General features: G+C 39.5%; 1 protein-coding gene across 1 annotated transcript; it reads right to left on the bottom strand.

Annotated features, from left to right (window-relative positions):
- Positions 1–3,655: 3,655 nt before the first annotated feature.
- elmod3 (ELMO/CED-12 domain containing 3) lies at positions 3,656–16,150 on the bottom strand. The gene is made up of 13 exons (XM_042488289.2): positions 16,015–16,150; positions 13,423–14,229; positions 12,177–12,248; positions 12,006–12,080; positions 11,850–11,919; positions 11,441–11,503; positions 11,237–11,325; positions 10,401–10,524; positions 10,157–10,279; positions 9,729–9,859; positions 9,339–9,415; positions 9,096–9,223; positions 3,656–7,668 (listed from the first exon to the last, which is right to left on the bottom strand). Exons 2-13 carry the CDS (start codon positions 13,522–13,524, stop codon positions 7,427–7,429), a joined length of 1,296 nt encoding a protein of 431 aa, XP_042344223.1. The 5' UTR covers positions 13,525–14,229; positions 16,015–16,150; the 3' UTR covers positions 3,656–7,426.
- Between the last annotated feature and the right edge of the window lie 1,937 nt (positions 16,151–18,087).

Genomic DNA, 18,087 nt, shown 5'->3' with positions numbered 1-18,087 from the left:
TAACATTAGCTACCATGAGCTAATGGTTTTACCACAAGGTTAAATTGCTGCAGCAAAATGCCTGAGCAAGCAAGAGTGAGATTTTATTACTATGAGTTTCAGTTTTCACACGTAGGAGGAGAATCTGTTTGTTCTTATTCTAAAAGATACACAGTCTACCAAGGTTATGAGTATAATTAGCATTTAGGTACCTAAAACTTAAACAACTCAATGCAGAAAAAATGTCTCTAATATTACTGTATAAGTATATCATGGGACTATTTTTACACATTTAGGCATATGCATGAGTAAAATTTTGGTAGTTCATTGAGATCATATGGCAGGTTGTTTTAGCTATAACAATGGATGGTATTTTGTAAGATGATCATATTTTATGTATGTTAATAGCTATTTTTTTTGAGTAACTTTAATTATAGATACATACAGGAGTAAATAGTACATTTTATCCCTCTCATTTGGTGGAGTATAAGAAGAAAGTGGCAAAAATGTTTACTTGAGTAAAAGTACTCTTTCACATTCCACCAACTGCTAATGTATAATTGAAAAAGAGGGCACTGTGCTTACAAAATTAGTACTTTTACTACTAATATTTACATTTAGCCAAAAAAAATGTAGCCTAATGTGTTTTTACAGCTCACACTAAAGTAAAGGATATGAATATTTCTTCAGCCATTGTTCACAAGAATGGTGTATAAGTTACACCCAAATTAAAATAAATAAATAAAACCATGGCATAGAGAGAAGACCTCTGGAACTTTCATGTCATGGTTTACATGGTGATTACTGTCCAAACAGGCTATCACAGTTTTGGTGGTGACATTTTTCCAAAAAGCTTGTTTTATGTTTCAAAAAAGACAACACGAGAGGTAATCTAAAGGTGAAGATGAGCATTTGAGGCCTTAAATGAACTTGTGCAGCACACACTGGCCAGGTTTAATTACAATGCAGACAACAGCAGACTTTGTTTTAATGGATCTGACATCACTTTCATTTGTGTCTGTAAATTCCTATAGCGCAGCATAAGCAGAGTGGTATGGGTTTAGGGTCTGTGCACACAGCCTTGAGCTGAGCGTCAGCATCTACTGAGCAGGAAACAATGACATCAGAGAGGGAGAGAAAGAGTGGAAGAGAGTTGGGGGAGGGAGGCGAGACAGAGTAAGAAATGCTGTATTCCAGCAGGCTCACTAGGTACAAATGGAAACAGATTTATAAAACTCCATCCTGCTCTTTAGTCTTCACTCTCCCTGAGCACGTGGACTCCTTACCACACGAGCAGGATGTGTGACACATAACTGAGTCTTTGTATTAGATTATTTACCAATTAATGGGGCTCCTGCGTCACATAACTAAATATATGACTTGTATTTGTCCTTTGCTCTCCAAGGAAACCACATGCACATCAAAGAAGGCTAATTCAAGAACAGATAGCACGGCAGACTATTAGCAGATATGAAAAATGGCTCATGAAGCAGTGATTTCGACACAGATTAGTAATAAAAAGGTTGGCTGAAATATTTTTCCATCCTGTGTGTGCTGTGATTCAGCAGGTCCACCACAGCCCAGTCATCTGGCGGTGTGGGATTGTAGCCACAAGTCTGATTAGGCACAGATGTAGAAGCATGAAGCACCAAGATTCCTTTGGAAGTATCCCAAATGTATTGACCCAGGACCAAAATCCCCCTTTGTATGATCAGTTGCAAATATTTCAACATTGCACCGCAGTGACGTAGTATTATGGCAACACAAGGGGAGAGAATTCAATAGAATATCTATTAAATAGTGCTTCAGTGACGTCTTTTTGAGTAATTTGTTTCCCTGATGAAAGACACAGCGCAGACCGAGGAGCCTTGGACTGTGGCTGAGACTTTCAGCAGTGTCTACTCGGCTGGCCAATACCGGTGCTCCGCCCAAATGATGGAGCACCAGAGGAACTTATGAGGTTCACTTGAAACTAAACAAGAAGGAGGATAAATAAGGATTAGGATTAAATTTTGCCAGAGTTAACTGACACTGCTTTGAAAGCTAAAGCACTGACAAATGGCTGGATGTGTGTTGGGATGTGTTAATCAAACTTTAGCTTCTGCCACTGAAAAGACTAGAGTTTGCTGATTCTTTGTGCACGAGGATATTCTGCATTACTACAATACATAAAACATCATATGAATATTGGCACACCTGTAGCCTGTTATTTGTTGTCTTAAAGCTTTGGTCTGTTTCGCTGCAGATCTATCAAAGTGTGCACTCTAGTGGCTGAATTAAAGAAGAACTGCAGAAAATCTGACACTACAAACCATTGCTGTGCCCCATTTACAAACTATATAGTAATTCTAGGCTTTTCTTTTGAATACTCAACAATATCAGGATACATACCCTTGATTTCTGAGTGTGCTGTTAATGTACACTGTACCCCCGCATTTAATTACAGAAAGAAAAGCTGCTCAGAACTGATACAAGTTAAAAAGAGTTGAAACAGTAGTTGATGAATGAATTCGTCAACCAAAAGAAAATTTAAAAAAACCCTGCAACAATTACGATAAAAATCAATTTGCAGAAAATGCTTGCCGGTTTCAGCTTCACAAACGTGAATGTGAAGATTTCTTGCTTTTCTGTTTGTATCTGACTGGGCTCTTAGAACTTTTAATGGCTTTTTTATAATTTTAATGACAAAATCATTTAATAAAAAATTGGTTACAACACTGAGAATGTTTATATTGAGAACTTGCTAGCTTTACAGAAGCACACCACAATTAAAAAGAGGCCTGAATGTGTAAACACATCTCAGTTTTGCTGTGTAGATGGTGGCAGGTGGCACGTAAAACAATGACGCAACTACAACAGACAAACATGCAGACAGCAGAGTAAATAACCGAAGTAAATAACTGCTGAAGTAAAGTCAAAAGAAAATTTTTTTTCTTTAATTTACCGACTTTCAAGGATTACAAGGACCCGTGTGGATGCTGGATAACTGAAGTAACTGTTGGTTGTGGGCTTCAAAATTCACGGGGTGGTGAGAAAGCTCCAGGAAGATCTTTGAAAATAGAAAAATAAGTATTTAAGTCATTTTGCTAAAAATACAGTAAGTACATTGATGTGTTGTATACTTATTTGGGGAAAATATACTGTGAAAATATGTAGGGAGCTGAGCCGAAAGGAGAAACAAAAAAATTACAGGCCATCTACATCCCGACCTTCAGCTATGGTAACTGAGTTTTAGGCACTGACCAAAAGGATGAGATTGCAGATACAAGCAGCCGAAATGAGTGGCTGAGGGTGTGCCTTAGAGATAGGGTGAGGAGCTCAGACATCATGAGGGAGCTCAGGGTAGAGCTGCTGTTCCTTTTCATTGAAAGGAGCTGGTTGAGGTAGTTTGGGCATCTGATCAGGTGCCTCCTGGGCGCCTCTTGTTAGAGGTTATATATATCTCATCAGGCCTGGGAATGCTTTGCGATCCCCTAGGAGGAGCTGAAAAAGTGTTGCTGAGGAGAGGGACAGCTGGAGTACCTTGCTCAGCCTGCTTCCCCAGATAAGTGGATGAAAATGGATGATTGGACAGTATGTAGCGTTGAGTTGAGAAACTGCACATGCAAGTAAAAGTGTTCATTAGATCCAATAAAATATTCATAAAGGGTTCAGTGATTCCTCAGAGAAACTATACTAGTTTTTTAACAGCATTTATTTAGCTTTCTCCATACAATACATTTAATGTACAACAGCACATACTGTATTCTGAAATAACTCTCAGTATAAAATAGGGCTTCTACAATCAAGGTACAGTCATAAAATGCTCTGAGGGACATGACGACGACTGCAACAGTAAAACACCTTCATATAAAGCGCAGGATATTGAGAGAAGTGATTGTATTTGCCGAGCTGCTGCTGTGGGAAGCAGAACTTCACACCACACCTCTCAGAGCATCCGACATCCTGCAAGAACCCGTTTTTTTTAAATATATTTATCTTGGTTCTGGTTTCACAACTGAGGAGATTCCAAACGATGATCAACGCATAAGAATATGATCTATTACGACTGCTGAAAATATAACTTTTGGTAACATGAGAGGATAAATCAGGCCTTGTTTGGATACTGAATATATATACCAAGGTCAAAGCATACACCGTATTATGACTGCTAATCAAGCCTATATCTTTACAATCATATATTGAACTGTTCGTTTGTGACTGTAGCTGTAAAGACTGGATTGTTTCTGAGTGTTTTCCGGACATCAAACACTTAAACACAGCAAAAGTATACTGTACTATCACTGAAGCCACAAGAAAACCAGCTTATTTCAAACATGGTAAACATCGGCCAATTATAGATCATTTTGAAAAGGAGTTTTAATCGTCTGCAGATGTGTACCAGAGCGCACGTGGGCCTATATAGTGTCTATAAATGTGTCTTTAAATAGAATACACATAACATTGACCAGCTTTTGTGTTAGTTTGCTATTACGTAGTGCTTCAGGTGTTGAATATACATTATATAACATGTCCAATTGGTATGAGAGAAGGCCTAGGGTACAAGGAAACATAAAAAGATAGAGTTTGACTGAGAGGCCAAACAAATAGGAGAAAGAAAGGAGAGATTTGTCTCGAGTCTTGAGGTAAGCAATGTGTTTCAGTATAATGCCCTACAGACAATCATACAGTTACAATCATTAATTCTCTATATACAAACTTCCTGATTTACATACACTGTACTGCTCCTCTGTTTAAAATTTAATAAAACTAAACGTGAGATCATATCTGTGGTGCAACTTTTTTTTTTTTTTCGAGCAAGGAGGGGAAAATCCACGAAGCCTGTTTCATGAGGTGGGCGATAATGAACATTATGGCTATTGAAGATGGCCTGTTTCCTCTTGCATACGTCACGCATACTATCAAATATCTACAACAGTGCAAATTTTTCCTGTTCAGTCAAAACACTCGCAAACATTTGGCTAAAAGAAGTTATATGGTGGCGATGGCAACTATATGAGTAGATGCTGACATAGAACATGTACATGCCTGCGTGTTTAATGTATCCATTAGGCCTGTATGTTTTAGGGGGTCACATCAACTCTGTTTACTGCGTTGCATGAATGGAGGAAGTCTAATGTGGCACGGTGGCTCAAATGAAAGAAAAGAAAAAGGAAGCGAAGACAAACCAGCACTCTAACCCACATGGCTCCACTGGATGTAGGCACCGTTTTTACTGTTACCTTCTTAGAAGACAAGGTTGAGCTCAATAACACGTCAAGCTTATCCCACATCTCTCCAAAACATACGCTGCGCCACCTAAATGTGTGTCTATTGAAGGAGGCTTGATGCAAATACGAAATAAATGTGCTATAGTAGTAACAGTTTGCGCACTCATTGACACTACGGACTGTAACTGAGACATGACATCAACAAGCTTTACGAAGAAGAGGAGGCTATAGGATGCTACAGTACTAGTGCTACCTGAACATGCTACAGATCGAGACTACAACAATGGGAGACGGTTTCACATTAGCACAAAGCAGGAACCAGCTTTGCTGAGGAGCTCTACCCATCCCAGGCCACAGAGCCGCCGCTGACTCCAGCTGTATCCAGAACCAACATCTTGTTTTAGTTTAAAAAAAGAAAACCTAAAGAATGTGTTCTTTGTTTTAGGATAAATCCTGTCCTCGGAAATATTATGTACCATTTTTAAAATGACAAAAGTACCGTCTTTGCAGCTTGATGGATCAAGTACTTAGTAAAGCTGGCTTATTGTGTGCAGAGGAAAGCACCCCATCTGTAGTCAGTTCCTGTCATACAACACACACACACACACACACATACATCCACACAAACGCATCCGCTCGCACACACGCACAAACCCTGAAGTTAGGAACGATTTCTATCGTCACACAGCACTATCGTTTTGATTATCATTGAGTGAGAGCTGGGATTGCATACTGTACCATACGTCTCCGAGGAGAGGCACCCTTCATCAATATCAGCTCATTCATTTCATTTCACACACTCACACACACATACATATACACACACACACACACACTGGAATAAATTTTTAACTAGTCAAAAAAAATTACAATCACATGCTTTATAACGGAATGTAGAGAAAGCTCATACCAGACCTTCCACTTTAGCCGGGACTAAGCCAAGCACACAGACTCTGTTACGAAGTGTCTCCTTGGCTTTCACCGCAAAAACTTAAGGATTCAGAAGATTTTCAGACGCTTGGGTCTTAAAAACCCATCTCATGGTCACTCAGCCATCTGTTTAATAACAATGTTCTGAAGGGATTTATACATAACTGTGATGCTCTGACAGCTGTCCCTTTAGAAAGGACTAAAATAGTTATTTTTTAAATTATTTAAAATATATTCCCCCATATTAGGCAGGAGCTCTGCACCTACTCTATCAAATTCCTGGCAAATATAAGTGTACCAACAACTGGCTCTACCAACACACATCTGGACTGAGTGTCCGCTCTTCTACATCTTCCACAACGTATATTTCACTCGTGCTCTACTAGAGAATGCAAAGTGATCAGACCTTTAAAGCAAGCTGCATTCAAAGTCTTCTGTGTGAGATATCTGAGAACAACATGTGCTGACAATTTCTGCTTCCCGCTCAAAAAGCTCTGTAACCTCCCCGGGTTTTCTATCTGCCACTCTCCACTCATGCTGAGAGAAAACCTGATTGTTTGCTCTGTAGCGGGACATGAAACTGGTTCATTTCTCTCTTATCACCATTAAGTTAACAGAGCGTTTAACAATATGCCCGACAATGCTACCCTCAGCTTACATAATGAGCTGTTAGCGTGCCTGTGAGATTGAGCCGTATCTCAGAGCGAGAAAGAACGTCAAGTCTGTAAGGAAGCCGTTCCATGCCATGCTAGCCCCCTCTGCAATGCTAATACACCCTGACTGAGTGATCCTAGGGAACACAAGTGTGTACGTTTTGGACTTCTAGGCAGGTAGAGTTTAAACACAAGAATTTGGCAGCTATCGATTAGGCTACTAAATCCACAAAAAAAAAGTGCACACACATTCACTTTGTTTTTGTGACATCTTGTGTTTCCGACCTGCATCAGCTCTTTATATTTGACTGTTCTTTGTTTAAAAAAAATAAATTAATCATTGATTAAAAAAATCAAATAGAACTCTGAGAGACCCCCAAGCTTAATCTGATCAAAGTGCAGCACCCCAGCGTCGGTGGAAGGAGTGGAAGTGTTTGAATAGCTTCAGATAGCAGGTCCTAGATCAGGGACTGGTGGGGTTCTAGCTCTCTGAGAGTAAGCCAACCGCACATACCGTGATAGATATACTCACAAACAGGATTGCTCTCTCACACTCTCTCTCACACACACACACACACATACACACACACACACACACACACACACACACACACACACACACACACACACACACACACACACACAGAGTCTAGCTTAGATGAGTCTGGCCTCTCCCTCCATGTCTGGCGGTAGATCACACACTCCCGTGAAGTGCATCTCCTTTCCTTTGCTTCCCTGTCCCGTCCCGGCTCTGGCCCCCAGGCTGGGAGAGGGCTGTTGGGCCTGAGGGTCTGGCGACGTCCCACGGGGGATTCCACCTGCCCGCCTCTCTTTCAGGAAGACCTCTAGTCGGCGCAGCATCTGCTTGGGGTTCTTTTTGGCAAACAGCTCCACTTCTGAGGGGTTGGAAAACACGGAAATGGTGGGACTCATGCCGGGATGACAATCTGTGTTTAACTGCGCTTTTGCAATCTGAATGTTCAATGTAAACACCCATGACTCAAGTAGACTGATACTAAACACAAACCTGTCCATTTAATACCAAGGCAAAGCCAGCTGCTCATTTAGCCGTTTTCCCATTTCCAGTCTTTGTATTAAGCTAAGCTCGCTGTGGCTACATATTTAATAGACAGATATGAGAGTGGTATCTGTCTTCTCATTTCACTTTCAGCCAGATTAAACATGGTTGATTGGTTAAGTATGCAAAAGGCAGGGCAAACCTGTGCAGTTAAAAGAATACAATACAATTTTGCGCTCCTACAACATTGTTTGACTCACAAAGCACAAATTCTTAATCGATGCAGCAGAACCATAGATACCGTCTTTTTCATCAGACACTTTGCAGAGTTGCATTGTTTTTACTTTTCAAACAATGCAACTCAACCGCAAACAGCTCATTGGGGATTCAGATGTATTATGATAATGGCTAGCAACTAATGTTGCCTTGATCTGATGGAAACCCAGTGTTTCCCCACTGGATTACCATCATGTGTGGTCATAGCTGAAGGGGGGAAAATCAGCTAACTTTATTTTTTGTGTGTGTCCATTTGTGTCATTCTGTTCCCCTCTCTCTATATTCAGATGGTTTTTGCGGGTCCATGAACAAGCAAAACTCTTTTTTCTAAGCAACAGTTTGTGGACTTGGAGTCGCTGGGTGCATAATTAATCATTCGATCCAATCAGAGTTGAGCAGATTGATGGATTAGAAGAGGAGCTGCTATACAGGCAGTGAATGCAAACTTTTAGACCCAGTGCAATGAACTTTTACTCACTTTCACTGTGCCTGGCATTCTGCTGATCCATCTGTGCCCAGAAAATGCTCTGCACTTTGAGAGTGTGGAGCAATGTATGACAAAAGGTATATATATTTCAATAATGCTCCTACTGAAGGTCCAACTCCAAAACTATATAGTCAATACATGGGAGCAAATGTTACTGTGGTGGGTCACCACAAATACATAAATGTTTGGAAAAACCCTGGAATCCAGTGGTATCTGCAGAATTAAGAGATAACCGACGCTGAGTCTATCCTTACCCCTTGAGGCACTTTATCTGATTTCAGACAGCTCCTTCTTGCCTAAAAAGGCTTTATCCAGCTGTTTTCACATTAGCAGTGGCACTTCCTAAGATCTGTTAACAGACTTTGATGTGTAAAAATGGTGGAGCCCCCCTTACTCAAGCAAGATCAAATAAAACAAATTAGGACGGACTTTCACCACAACACAATGCATCTGCAACATAATCAGAGATCTTATTACAAATGAATGATTTCATAGGTGCTTATTAAGAGTAGACCACATAAACCATATTTTATTTTCTTTACCTTTTAGCACAAAGCCAGAGTCAACGATGGTCTTCTGTTGGGTCTTCCACAGTTGGTACAGGTGCAGATACGTGGCAACGTAGAACTCATTCAGCACACCAACCACTTGCTGACGACGATTGCACTCCCTGGTGTGAGTAAAGGCAGAGTGTTGGTGAGAAGAGATTATGTGCGATCGATAAACAAGCCCCACACATACTCAAAAAGATGCAGTAAAACAAAAACTGAGGAGCAGTGACTCACTTGGACAAGGCTTCCTCTCTAAGTACTTGCAGAGCAATGCGGGTCATGTTGATTGACATCACACTGAATGGAAAGTTCTACACCAGAGAAAACACACAAAGAAATTTAGGTCCACAAGGAGTACTTACAGAGGCAACAAGAGCGAGGCCTGAAACAAGCTCGTCTTGTAGCTGATTTTATTGATCCCTGAGGGGATATTCTCTTTTTTGCTCTAGTTTCCTCTGCAGGGAGGACAAAGGTCAGGGTCAGCTACAAAGCATGCCTGGAGAGGGAGGTGTGTCAGTGTCTCTGAAGGATTAGTGAAATCTGATTCCTGAATGAATGCATGCACACATTCGCTGACATGAGCAAATTGCCTTATGGGAGTGTATTTTATGACCCCGTGATAACCTGTGTAGGGTGTTGTGATAACTTGTAGATGTCTCTAGCCAACGGTAGAGTCTCTGGGTCCATCACAAAGTACAGCGTATGCATCAATCCAAGGAAACCAGTGCCACGTAGGTCAGTGGCTGGGTCTGCACCTGCAGTACAGCAAACAAAACCAACATAGAGATGATGCAACAACACATGGAGTTGTGGCGTTTCATATTCTGTGTGAATACTGTCAATCATTTTAGATACAGGTTTTCTTTTTTAAAATAAATATTATAGCATTACTAGATCGCACAGAGGCTTTGGATTGATTTTTTTTAATTAATCAATTTATTTATTTAGACACGTTGTAGAAATACCATGTGTGAACCTTAAATACTGTTAAGTTAAGGAGCAATTTATTATCAAGATGACTTTTACATTCATAGACCACAAAAATATCTTACCCTGAAAGCCGATGTTTTCCCAGTGCGCCCCAAAGCGAGGACAGTCCAGCCTGCTTCCAATCAGCCTCTTATAAATGGTCTGAAGGACACGCATGTGGACTGTTTGGCTGTTGTCCACATGGCCTATGAAAGACAAACACAAATATGCAAGAGTGAATATCAACCCATGGTTTATTGGAAACACTGATGACCTTTACACGTGGTGGGATGATTGCGCAAACAGGCCTAGAAAACACACACTCACACTGAGCGATGGCAAAGACCAGATCCCTCTCCTCCAGGAGTTCCCTGTGCAGCCGTGGTGGTCCAAAGAGGAAGTGTGTGATCGCGGCCAGACCTGTCCTGCGAATGGTTGGCTGGATGTTCTTCTGCAGATGAAGAGTTGAGACAGAAATACAACACCACTTTAAAATTATAGTTAGAGCTATCAATAAAGCTTTGCTTAAACGATTTTAAGCAAATCCACAAATAAAACACCTCTGTGTGTGTGTGTGTGTGTGTGTGTGTGTGTGTGTGTGTGTGTGTGTGTGTGTGTGTGTTCCGATGTGTGGGTGCATGGACTGAGGGATGTTATATGCTGTAGGCAAATTGTGATTCCTGATAATGGGCTTAATAAATAGAATTGATTGATTGATTTGATTCTTAACTGCAGATTTCTATCACAATCTACTGAGATAATTATACTTTTTAGCAGGATGTATGTGTATGTTGTAAAGTCTTTATATACCTCACCAACAATGGAAACAGGTCTTTACTTGAAACAGCTCTTCATTTCATCTTTATTTAAAATGTCCATTGTTTTTAATGCTCTTCTTTGCTGTGTTAATTTGCTGTTGCTTGTGTCTGCTGTTAATACAAACTCTGTTTCACAATGAAATGGTTCCCTTCCCATCCATGGGAAGCTTTTACTTTGAAATATATTAAGACAATGTTTCACCAATAGAAATAATCCAGTTGAAATATACATTGTGCTGAATTTAATTGTTCCAACACACTGCTCCTGCTGTTATTATCTGGGAGTTTCCCATTACTGAAATATCAGTTCATATTTTAGAACTCTGGGTATGCAGCGTTTGTTACCAGCAAGTCCCCGAGGTCTGTGGTCTGGAAGTACTGCAGGGCTTCATTGAAGGAAATGAGCGGGGTTGGGTTCAAGTCCTCAGTGAGAGCTGGGGGATATTAAGGAAAAGGTTACTCTCTCAGAACAGCACCTTACAGGCAAAAAAATCAACAAAGCCAAAATCATTTTTATACAAACAAGTGAAACAGCAAGATCCATCTGACCTGGTTGGACGTTCTCGAGAGCCTCCCACTCCTGTCTGGCCTTTTCCAACTCCACATTTTCCTCTGCAGAGAGAATAAAAAAGAATTAGGCAGTAAAACAAAATTATACACCCAACTGTGACACACACACACAAACTTCACCAGAAGCACTGAATGGGGATGAGTACTCGGCCAATTGGCTATGGTGCAACGGCCAACACTCATCCAGTTCATCCTCAGTCATAAATCCTTCCTGTCTCACAGACCTGCATCACTCTGAGACCCTGAGCTTCCTCTGAGCAGGCAACCTGCGCTCCTGAGGGAGGTTTTACCTGCAACAGCTGCCTGGTATCTAGGATACACCGTCTCACAATCCTGTGGGAAGACGTTGTGAGACAAAAGAGGTTGTGTGAGAGTATGTGTGTGTTACCTGCAGGTTTAGGCTGGTCCCCTCCGGCTGCCAGGGTCTGCAGAAGACCGTTCTGCTTCAGTGCTGAAATCTGTGCAATAACCAAAAATGGATTAATTAATTATCAATGAAGGACATATTGGGAAAAGTGAGATGCTGAGAATGAAATCTGATTACTGGCAGGGATCTGAGTGGTGCGCTGCCATTGGTGTGGTCTTTGACATTATGACTAATTATCAGTCCGTTCATGACCTGTGAAGACAAACATTTGAATGGTCAATTTAAAATTAAAACATTTAATAAGAAAAACAAACTACAGTTGATTAATGAGAAGTGGTTTTGACTCACAGGCTTATGGTTGGAGTGTCCGTTAGTGATATCCTCTAATGGTTTACATTCACGGGACAAACCATTCAGGCCCTAGCAGGGGGGCAGTAATACAGAGCAGATGCTTCAGACATGTACAAAATGTAAACATAGTGCAGCTTTCACTGCTTTTAAGACAGGCAATTCATCATCATCGTATGCTTCATTATGTTCTCACTTATTGATTCCGACATCCCTGAAAACTAAAACTAAACTGTAAAAAAAATAGGGATGCACAATAATGGATTTTTTTTTTTTTGCCAATATCTAATATGCCAATATAACAACTCATTTGGCCGATAAATGATATCAACATTGATCACCACTTTTTTCTCCAACTGATTTTAGTGATCTCTTCTGTGGTGGAATTAACATTACATGCATACTCTTACAATGATGGCAGATGGAGACATAAAATACAATGCTTGTCAATCTATGCAATATCAATTTAATGTGCAAAATATGAGTAATCCTTAAGCCTATGGTTTGTATGTTATGTTATGTTTTGTACGTGTTCACGATGCTAATAATACTTTTTTTTAAAAATATCTGTTTGTGATATTGGCAGTAATCAGCACAATGGCCAATTCAGATATTTCATTTCAAAGCCGAAACCGATGATGTGCCAGTATTATCATGCATCCCTAGAAAAATATTTATGCCTCTAAATGTCTCAGAAGTTGGTAGATTCATTAATTAAAGGGTGCATTTCCTTTAAGAAAAACTGCCCCAGCCGTCATCCAACCAGGCAGGGGACATACTTATCCAACTGTTTACAAAAGAAGCAGTACACAAGGATAGAAGCCAGGGAGCAATAAGTAATGTTATGGCTAGAAAACCAGGCTGGAGATAAGGGAAATGCCCTGTCAGCTGCCGCCATAGCAGCATGCCAGGCCAGTCAGACCAGAGATTACAGCTAAAGCAGCGGGACAACTGTTGACCTTAGGCCTTAAGTTAAACACATGTGACAGAACTGCTTAAACAAATTAGCTCTTAATTGTTTATTATACAACAGTGTAGTACAAGAAAGGAACGTTTATCCCTGAAGGTGACTACATCAGTATGGCAACAGGTGTAAGAAAGCACCTATTTCCATTCTGTTGACCAACACAGCAGGCGTGTTGCTGTCAAGCTTTCTGTTTTAGTGGTGTTAAGTTGCTGTAAACCCAAACAATGGAATAAGATTAAACGGTTACAAACTTCAGGAGCAAAAGTGAAATAACATTACCTCAGTGTGTGATGTGACATCAATGTCTTCCTCCATTGCATATGAGTGTGTTGGCTGGCGAGCGTGTTCCTGATGGTGGCCTCTAAAGGCTTCTGTAGTCATGGACTGAGATGGACTGAGGAGCTGATGTGAGGACCACCATGGTTTCTGTAGTGCACATTTGTAGTGACTGCGAGTATCTACGCTTTTCTCCTCATATACAGAGAGAACTCAACGTCCACAGTCACCAGGATGATTCCCCCAAACTGTCACTGGTAGCAGAAATCCATACTGTACACATCATATTCTCTTCTTCTGTGTAATTGCGATGATTGTGTTGTTTTGATGGCAGCCTGGTTATATTAGCTCCCCTTAAGTCTAACCTTGAATGTGCACACTGACAGGAATATGCAGGTATCAGTCCACAAGAGCTGACAAGAAGAAATGGCGATCCATCAATGCACAAGTTTCCTGGAAACCTGCCTCCTCCCTCTCCTCCACAGATCTGCTTGGCCAGTGGGTCCGTGCCTCAGCCCCATCAGACGTACACAGAAGCTGGGGGATGACATTGCTTTTCGGGGCTGGGCTCTCCCCGTCGACACTTCATTATTTTGGCACTAGAGACAAATCCAGTACACACCCACAGGTACCAGTACAGTTACAGTTCACCTGCACCAAAGCTGTGTTATGTCTTCAGCCTCACATGAAACTGAAGCAAACGTCCAAAGTGAGAACTGAAGGTGTCCAGTGAAATGTGGGTCATGGATAGAGCTCTTGAGTGTTCAGAGTCCTGAGAAGGGGCTGTCATATGTACACAAGATCTGAAAACTATAACAAAAAGAATAATTACACTAAATAATGTCAGGGAACATCTGTCAATAAACAACCGTGGCAAATATAATGAAATAAATATTTCTATTTCTTTGTGAGCAACACACAAATCAAATTATATTTTTCATAGTGTTGTCAAAAATATAAATTTATTGATACATATCAACACTGAACATTTGAAATAGTTTAAATAAATCCATTATTGTAATAAGAATATTGAATAATGCATATTACAAAAAATGTGAAACACAATATGGGTTTAACCACGTCAAACTTTTAAAAATTACTATGAAATATAAAGCTTTAGCTTATTTGCTGCAAAAAGCTGTCCCTTTTTTTATGGTCTTTGTATGTTCCTGTTTGATGGAGAAACCAAAAATTCAGTATTTGAAAGTAAATAAGCACATTTACTCATTTGTTATTCTTAAACATAAATTTGAGGCTATTTTACTTAACTTGGACCATAGACTTTTCATGTGTTGATTAGTAGCAACAAACAGTAGAATGACTGACTGTGATGAATCTTAACAATAAGAAAGAGCAAGTAAGCTTGTACCGGTGTATTGATACTGTGGAAAATGACTACTGAAAATGTTTCAAATATTCAGAAAAGAGATGACGACAATTAGTCGAAGATCAATTAATCACTTGTTTAATATTTAATCTAACATGTGAAATTTAAATGATCAATCGACAGGCTATGCAATGCTGCCAAAATATATGCAATTTTGCTGAATTGTAATAAAAACACAGTTGTTATTGTTTGAAATAAACGTAACATTAAGCAAATAAGTTTTTTTTTTAAAATAACGATTGATCGATCATTGATTCTACTAATAATCGATTAAGGAAAGTGGATATGATTTGCAACCCAGGTCAGACTCAATTTGTATCAATAAATAATTATTTTTTTAGGACACTACATGATGGATTAAAAACACCCAGCAACATATAAAAAAATCAACAACAAAATGCTAGCTACACATTATTAATATGTTAATAATACCGTTGCAAATGACTTGTAGAGGTATTAAATTTCTGCACTGAGTACTTTTTCTAAGCTTTGGTAGTTTTATTTGGATGACTATTTAAATGCACGGACTTTTACTTGCAATGGAGTACTTTTACAGCGTATTCCTGCTTTAGGTGAAGAAACGGAGCTGGATTGTTCTTCCACTTCTGTCTGAATCACAGAAAGATTTTCTTTTTAAAACCTAAATGTGTTACACCAGAGTGTCAAACTCAAGCACTGCAGTATACATGCACAGTGTCATGACAGTGTCACATAAATATATCGAGTAGGTGCAACTTTATCCGGTGACAGTTGTGTACTGTAACATATCTGACAGCTTCAGCAGCCTAACGTCAGCTAGCTAACATTATCTGTAGCAACCAATAAGCTAGCAATATGTCAGCTAGCAACCCCGCAGGCACAAAGACGCAGCTACTGCTTCTCCTCCAACCGAGAATGCATTACCCACATACACTGCGTGAAAGCCCACCAAAATTTGCGACAAACCGCTTAAAAAATCATGTCATAAATATCAAGTGCAATTAAGTAGTTGTGACCAAGCTAACACAAGAAAAGCCAGCTGTCAGGCTAACTAACGGGCTAGCTGTAGCTCTATTGGACTGTAACGGGGATGGAGTCTGTGCCCAAATCCGACAGCAACATAATCATCCATCCGCTTCTGTCTACAGCAGAAAATTAAACCGCTACAAAACGCTGCGTGCTACGGCCTGTCCGATTATATTATGCGATTTGAAGCTTTTCAAAAGTACCTCAGTTTTTGAGTGTTTCTCCCTCCAATCTCAGCTTCCCTTCCCCCGTCCAGTGGCCACGGTAATTTCAAGTGCATCCTGGGAATTGTGGTTCCCTGTCGGGCTGTAGCTTCATTACGTCATTGCTATCTCTCACACAGACACTATAGGCTGAGAGAGCAGGGAGCCTGTGACCTCCTTTTCTATCTGCACCTCCCTGCAGCACAAATACTCTTCTTTTCTTAAAATACAGGATAGAGGTTTTTTTCCCCTCTGAACCTGATATTTAATATACACATATTAATAATGACAACGTCTAATTCAAAGATTATTATTTTTTACTTAAGGGACTGTTTGTTATATGTGAGAGGGGAGGAAGTGGTGCCAAAAGTGGGAGATGTGTCAACATGTGTTTTTAACCTTTTAATACCTGGATTGAAATCAGTTTACTTTACACCTTTTACAATTATTTTAATCTCTAAGAATTGGCAGATAATTAGCTGAAATGATTTGTCAAAAAAAAAAACAGGAAAAAATGTCCAGAAGCTATATTTATAAATCTCCTCATTATATATCAAAAATTATGTAACAGTAAGATTTTTTTAACACTTTCTTGAGGTCTTTTTCTTTTCTTTTTTATTACTTTTTTCATTATTATTATTATTATTATTATTATTATTATTATTATTATTTATTATTGCCTATTTTTCAGTAATTGTCTTGTAACTTTTTGCCAATTTCTTGCAATTTTTTGGGCCATTTCATTAAGTTGCTCATCACCCTTCCATGTTTTTGAAAGAAATCAAGCCAATTTGCTCAGGTTTCAAAAGGTTAAGCACTGGGAATTATGTTTTGTGTTTTGGCTTATGCAGCTGTATATGACTGTATTTTGTATTTATTTTACCACCAATTTTTGCCATATCGTCTCTACATTATTTATCATAGCCGGAAACTGTAAAAATAGAAATTATCATTGGATTTTTAATCTTCTGACAGTCCTTGAGCACATAACCAAATTCATGCACAAAATTCAAGTATTTCATCAAAATCCCTGCATTCTACATGTCTCATTTTAAATGTTGCCAAAAAGTAAACCATTTGAAACAACCAATTGGCATTCACAACAGCAATGAAAAGCCATGCAAGCTTTCATAGTCAACGTTTAACTTAAATATCAAAGGATAGGTTTTTAAAATCTAATAACTCATTTTTAATGGAGGGAGGTTCATGCATTTTCCCTGAGTCTCACAGGGACGCTCAAGAAAAAATATTTGTAGCTTCAGGGAAGATCACAAAAAACAACAACAACAAAAATTGAAGTCATACCCCAGCTACCTCTCCTCTGATGAATGAATAAGAGTCCCTAACCTCTCCAGAAAAATTATAAAGTGCAAAAAAATTACCCACTGTTCTCCCAACAAAAACAAAAGCTCATGTCAAGAGTTGTATTTTAGTCAAGGACGCAAAGATGGAAACTGGATGAAAAAATTCAATTTAATCAAGGCGGTTATCAGCGCCAGGGATTCAATATGACTGCCAGTTAGCTTGTTTTGTCTTCCTAGTCTTTTTACACAACTTATCTGTGCTGGATAATTTTCCCTTTCCTGTTCCACAATTTCTCCACTCCTCTCAATACACAAATAATGGAACAAGATCTCCAAGTGGCTACAACTCTCCTCACATCTGCTTATGTTCACATTTTAAGGAATTTCAAGCAGATGTCAATTATTACTCTCTGGAACATTCTTTGAGGAAAAAAAATGTTTGTTTTGTGTTGCACAAGTCAGCCCTTCGAACTATTCCACCGAAGTTTGCTTTCTTTAGCGGATACTAGAGTCAGGATAAATCAAACTGTGCATATGTTTTATGCCTATACTCTCAAAATGATTACAGGAAAAAGGCTACCATAGTCTACAGGTCACAGTGAACGACTTACTTCATGTTTCACCTCAGAAATGTACTTTTATGTCATAATTAATTCTGTAGTAATGCTAGTTAAACTATTGCCGCCAACTTTATTATTTGAGGCCAAAATTGAGACTTTTATTCCTAAACTTATCTAATCCTGGCCGCCCCTGCAGTCTGCACTAAATC

Source organism: Plectropomus leopardus, chromosome 4 (assembly GCF_026936395.1).
Source record: "Plectropomus leopardus strain MGB_pleo_1.0 chromosome 4, ASM2693639v1, whole genome shotgun sequence".
NCBI classification, from domain to species: domain Eukaryota; kingdom Metazoa; phylum Chordata; class Actinopteri; order Perciformes; family Serranidae; genus Plectropomus; species Plectropomus leopardus.
The sequence above is the reverse complement of the archived record's forward strand: the minus strand, read 5'-3'. Positions and strand labels throughout refer to the sequence as shown.